Below are 6,494 nucleotides of genomic sequence, written 5' to 3'. Positions count from 1 at the left end.
CTATTTGTTATCTTACTTCTATCATTGACAGTCCCTCTAGGTTGTGGGCTGCTTGCCTGTGTTCCTGAGAAGCATCTACGGTACCAGTCTATAGAGTGTTTTTTCTTTAGTGGATTACCGGTATGTTTACCGGTAATAAACTTGCACTGTTTTATGTATATGTTTGATTACATACAGCCTTGTGACAGTTTTCCTGCATGTCATAAGCATTTGAATATAAATTAAAATGTTAAAATCAAATCTGATATTGTTTTACCTTTTATTTGGTGTGTGGAAGGTGTGCGGAAGAGGGGGTAGTCTTATACGGCGAGTATATAACAAACTCTGTATTTTGAGTGGAAATGTTAGGGGGTCGTCTTATACGCCCAGTCGTCTTATACGCCGGCAAATACGGTAAGTCAGAAAAGGACAAGAACCACATGACTTCACTTATGTGAGATATAAAACAGAAAGCAACAGTGCTGGCTGGTTTGGCTCAGTGGATAGAGTGTCATCCTGTGGCCTGAAGGGTGCCACGTTCAATTGTGGTTAAGGGCACGTACCTCGGGTGCAGGTTTGATCCCCAGCCCTGGTTCAGGCTCCTGTGGGAGGCAGCCAATCAATGAGTCTCTCTCACATCAATGTTTCTCTCTCTCCCCCCTCCCTTTCACTCTCTCTAAAATCCAATGGAAATATCCTTTGGTGAGGATTAACAAAAAATAAAAACAAAACAGAAATCAACAAATAAACAAACAAAACAAATAAAAACTCATTGACAAAGATAACAGTAAAGTGCTTATCTGGGGGGAGGTTGAAAGGGTAAAGGGGGTGATGGAAGGAGATTGAACTTTGGGTGCTATATTACAGAATTGTACAATTGAAACATATATAATCTTCTTAACTAATTAACATTAACTAATGTCACCCCAATAAATTTAGCAAAAAAAAAAAAAGAAGAAGAAGAAGAAGAAGAAGGAAGCGATGAGTAGATGGGGTGAATGATTCCCTCCATTTTCCCCAGCAATCTGTCCTGGAACAAGTCCCAACCACTTTGGCTCTCTAGTGAGGGGATTCTGTTTTCTACCTCATTGTATTTTCATTTGAATGAGATGAAGTAAAAATAATGTTACAAAACTGTGTTATTGATAACATTTAACTAAGATAATTTTATTGTCATTGTCAGGTAAAAGAAGAACGTCCAGAGAATATACCAGATCTAAAATTATTAGTGGAGAAGAAATTTTTGGCTTTACAGAATAAGAATTCTGATGCAGACTTTCAAAACAATGAAAAATTTGTGCAGTTTAAACAACAGCTGCGAGAATTGAAGAAGCAATGTAAGTCAGCATGCTTTGCTTTGCTGTGCTTTGCTTTGGCTTTCTGAAATGAGGGAACTGACTTGATGGACAGTCCCGGAAAGCTGACTTTATGAAGTTTGCTTATCTGCTTGGCTTGACCCTCTTCCCAAATGGCTTTTTATTGTTGTTGCAGTTCTGTGTTTTGTCTTAACTTTTGGTTCAAATCAGCCTGTCTGCTTCTGAAAGCCAACAGTTTCCACAAAGTGCTAAGAAAATGCCCTCCCAGCTACAGAAATTTACACTGTGTTGTCCCCGTGTTGGGGAGGGGTGTGGGGGGAAAAATAAAACTGAAAATTATTTTATTAAAATAACAAGGGTGTTTTTCAAATTTTAACTGCTGTGCCAAGCTTTAAAATAACTATACTTGATTCTAGTTTTGTTGCTTTGGAATATAGTAGAAACAATGTTTATTCAGACTATATTTTTTCTTCTCAAGTATGGACCAAAATTCTCTTGATCCCTTCTATCTTTGTGATAGTATAAATTCCATGTGATTTTGAAATTTATTGCCTTCCTAATCAACTTTATGATACTCAGGTTTTTTAATTAACAATTTTTATTTTAAGATGAGAATGGGGAAAATGATTTATCATATAAAAATGCGTTTTGTAGACATATTTGCCAGAAGCAATACATCTTTTCTACTCAGTGAAGTACACATATCCTTGTTTTCTTTTTTTCCATGAAATTCACATACCGATTTTATGTAATTTGATTGTTTTTACCTTGGCATCAGTTGTCTTTTTTTCTTTTTGGCTTGAGGCACTTTTATTGCTTAAAGAATTGAAGAGTGGAGTAAGTCACTTTTTTAAAAACTTAAGTTTCACATCGCCTTCATTTGCATACATATGGAACAAGAGGAATGTTGTATGATACGACATACCAATTTATGACTTTATTTTGTACTAAATATAGGGATTCGTATTTTGAAATAGGCTTTCTTTTAAATATAAGCATTTTCTTTAACTTGATGCTGAGATCTCAAAACTAACTGAGGAAGCTGGCTTACTTTTGTCTATTTTACAGATTAAGTTTCACAATTTGAAATGTTTTGCAATCATGGTGAGACTTTTGCTTTTACTGTAGATTTAAACAGTAAGCATTTCCCCACATTTTAAGGCTATTTTCTGTTCTTCATTGAGCATCACAACTACCAAAATCTTTCTAATATAATTTGCACTGTTGCCCAAATGAGTAATAATCCCCAAAACAGGTAATAATTTGCTAGTGGCTTTCTGATCTTAAAGATGGTAGTGAATTTCAGTTTTGGTATTGTTCAAAATAGCCAAAAGTGTTTTATTTTACTAGTTGGAGCCAAAATCACAAATTATGGCAGATTTAGTATCTGATTATAATTCCTTTTTTTTGAGTATTTTATAATGCAGGTTGAAGATAAATATCCTAAAATACAAACTTCTTTTTCAGTATTTACAAAGTTATTATTCCATAAGAGATTTTTAGAGTCATATACTTGTGGCGAAACACTTTCTAGTTAATGTATAATTCAACAAAATGATTAATGTTGGAAATCATAGTTATTGTTTAAATCTCTCTAAAATTCGGGTTGGGGGTTGAGGAGTGGACAGGATTCCCAAGGCCGGCAGTACTCATCATTTGGATAGACAGCTCAATCTTATGACAAAGTTAATTTATATCGAAAGAAATGCTTCCCTATATAAGGTTTCCTTATATGGTAACACTGGAAATAAGACCACTTTTCCTCTTATTTCCTAAAATATTCTTTAAAAAAATTTAAATCTCAACAGAACAAACCAAATGTTAATCCTCTCTTAAAGATGTTGCAAATACAATTGACAGTGCATTATCATTGGCACTGCCAATAAACTGGCATCAGGTCTGATGAATTTTCTTTCTTTAGATTTCAGGCTGCCCTGAGGGCTCCCACAGTTTTTACGGGGCCAAGTCAAAGGGTCTCTGATTTCTAAAGGAGCCAGTGAAATCTGTTTGCTTTGAGCTGTGTTCTCATGGAGGCAAGGAATCACAATACCTTTTTTTTAAGATTTGAAAATACAAGCCAAGGAGGCATAGTTGCATCACGTTGCCTGTTTTGGCGAAGTAAAGGCTGAAGTGTGTTTGTGGGCAGCACGTTTCTGAAGGTCCTTTCATGAAGATGGCCACCTTGCCTTCACCAGTTCATTATCCAAGAACATAAATTGCATGGGATTAAATTTAACCAAATCAGGATCTAATCAGAGAAATGCCAGAAAGCTCTTAGGTGGGGAGAAGTCAGGATGGAGACTGAAATCAGGTGGTCTGTCTGGTGGGTGGAAGTGCCCCAGGAATGAGTCAACCAGCTATAGTCGGCAGTTAGTTCTCAAACTGTCTGCTCTCAAGATCCCTTTACATTCTTAAAATTACTGAGGGCCCAGAGAGCTTTGGTTCACATGGGTTATAGCTACTGATATTCATCATGTTAGAAATCAAAACTGAGGAATTTTAAATATAATAATCCATTTAAAAATCAATAATAAACCCATTACATGTTAACATAAACAGCTTTATGAGTATCTGAAATATAATAATACCATAAAGAATTAGCGAGAAGAGAGACGTTGTTTTACATTTTGGCAAATCTCTTCAATTTCTGCCTTAATAGAAGGCAGCTGGACCCTTGTACTTGCGTCTGTGTTCAGTCTCTTGTCATTGATAACACGGAGAAAATCCGGCCTCACAGTCACACACAGGGAGTTGGACTTGTTGACTGGATCTTGTAGACCACCAGAAATTCTCACTTTGAAAATCTCAGAGCCAGGCCAGGAGTCCATGAACTGCAGCCTGCCTCCTGCTTTTCTGTTGCCTGCAAGCTAAGAATGGTTTTTTAATTTTTAATTGGGGGTGGGAGGTTGGGATCAAGAGAAGAATCCTTTTTTTGTGATATGTGAAAATGGTATGGACATTCAGACTCTAGTGGGCACAAGTGAAGTTTATTGGAATATAGATACATTTATTTACAGATCGTCTGTGATGCCTTACACTGCAATGCAGAGCTGTGTGGTGTGTCAGAGAACATCTGACCCTCAAAGCTCATATTTATTATATGGCCCCTTTCAGAAAAGTTTACTTACCGCTGGTCTAAACCGTAATCAGAAACAACGGCAACTTTTTGTCCCAGGTGTGTTTTTTTAAACCCGAGTTTCTTCCATAAGCACCATACATTTGTCTCCATCACGCAGAACACTTTGAGTTGATGTTCTGAGATAAATGAAAGGCAGAGTCCTGGTACTGGCAGAAGACAATATATACACATGTGAAATAACGTGAGGAGCTTGAATGGCAGTTATCAAGTGAAAAGCAAAGAAAGGATGTCAGAAACAAATGTAATACCATGTGAGACCTAAATGAAGATAGTCAGGGTAAGGAACGCAGGTTTTACCTGGGTGGCTTGTCTTGCCAGACAGTTGATAGGGGGTGCCTGGAGCTGTATTTTCAAGAAGATTCTGAGGCTGGGTTCAGACCCAGCAGGACAGAGTGTGTGAAGGATTATGGTGGGAAAGAGGCAGTACAGATACCTAGTATTTACCATCCCTAGAATGCAAGCGTAGCAGATACACTCTACTCCTTTGAAGATACGATTACTCTAAAGGTAACATCCTTCAGTGGCACACGGTATTTTTTTAGTAGTTACTTATGTCTTATGGCTATTACCAGGCATTAGATCCAACCTCTTTGGACAAATCATTTTATCCCTGGGTACCAAGTATCCTGTATATTAGAGAGATTATGTCTGCCCTATTTACTTCTCAGGATTATTACTGAGATCTAATGAGATAGTGGATCTTGGCAGCCTCTTAAAGGCTTACTTTAGATTTAAGTTATTATTGAGAAAGAGCTAGAACGGCGTAGTGAGAAAAATATGAGCTTAGCAGCCAGAAGTCCTTGGTTTGAGTCACTTAATGTATAGCCTGGTCTTCCTACCGATGTCACCCATTTTTCTGAGTTCTAATTCTTTGAGTCATACAGAGCAAGATTGTCTGAAGATAATGTGTATACTTCTAGACAAGATGACTGTGATGGTGGTGGTGATGATAACTGAGTTAGGGAACAATTTCGCAGAAAAGAATTCCATTTTCCTAAATGATAATCATGTTCTTACTAACCCAAGTTGTGAAATAAACAGTATGATTTGGTTTAAGGCTTTAAGATGTAGTCAGACTTTTTTGGATGAAATTATTTTAATTTATCTGAACAATATGTTCAGGTAATGTTCTCTCTTCCTTGCCTTTTTCACTTACACTGTCTCCACTATTGCAACCTATGATTTTCTGCAATTTTAACATCAGGAGAACTTAATTAGAATGTGCCTACACCTCTGTATAGATTTCTCAAGCCATTAAGCAATCTTTCTGGCATCCTTTATTCATTTCCCTGTTATATGATTAGCAGGCATAAGAAGTTTTAGTGCAGGACAGCAAGGCAGAAGTTAAGGACATCAGACAAGAATTGGTACTTAGAAATCTTCAAAATATAAGGGCTTCACTTTGTGGTCAGAAATAGAAATGACTGTGAATCTGAGATCTTTAGTATTAAAATAACCTTATATAAAATGTCATTTGTTGCTACTTTTAAAGGTTAAGAGTAAAGAAGAACATGCCTTTTTAAAATGCAAATATGCTAATTTGAAGATGTTCATAGATTTAACTGTATACATGTTTGGGTCATATGTGAGAAATGCAGAAAATAAGATATGGAGATATTTGAATCCATGAGTGAATCTTAGAAATCAATTTCAGTGACAATAACATTTGTTATATATATAAATTTATATTCTAATCTTTTAATTACATGGACTCACAAATTAACTGTGTACCTTCCCCTTTAAGCATGCTCAATCTAGATCTCAAAACTGATAAAATAGGGTGTGGCGATTCACTTCCCTCAAGGATCCCATTAATAGGGAGTTCCTTGGGAACGTGACATGCCTTCACTTTGCTGTTCCTAATGGGGTGCTTTCCCTTTCCTTAAGCATCTATTCAAAACCACAGTAGTTCCTCCAGGGCTGGGGCTTTTGTGTTTTGTTTACTGCTATATTCCTTGAACTTCAGCATGAGATCTAGACACATAGCATCTATAGCCCAGGTCCTTGGTGTTCACAAGAATTTTCAGAAGACCAGAGACTTGAGATCTCATGCCCTGCCT

At 36.8% G+C, this 6,494-nt stretch overlaps 1 protein-coding gene across 5 annotated transcripts in view; it reads left to right on the top strand.

The window, feature by feature from the left end:
- NSMCE2 (NSE2/MMS21 homolog, SMC5-SMC6 complex SUMO ligase) overlaps positions 1–6,494 on the top strand; it is a 232,239-nt gene that overhangs the window by 92,103 nt on the left and 133,642 nt on the right. For all 5 annotated transcript variants that reach the window (XM_006770962.2, XM_006770963.2, XM_015568644.1 and 2 more), the window contains one exon: positions 1,163–1,316. In XM_006770962.2, the coding sequence (XP_006771025.1) occupies positions 1,163–1,316 (154 nt within the window). The remainder of the gene's footprint in view (positions 1–1,162; positions 1,317–6,494) is intronic.

Source organism: Myotis davidii, unplaced genomic scaffold, assembly GCF_000327345.1.
Source record: "Myotis davidii unplaced genomic scaffold, ASM32734v1 scaffold765, whole genome shotgun sequence".
Classification (NCBI taxonomy): domain Eukaryota; kingdom Metazoa; phylum Chordata; class Mammalia; order Chiroptera; family Vespertilionidae; genus Myotis; species Myotis davidii.
The sequence above is the reverse complement of the archived record's forward strand: the minus strand, read 5'-3'. Positions and strand labels throughout refer to the sequence as shown.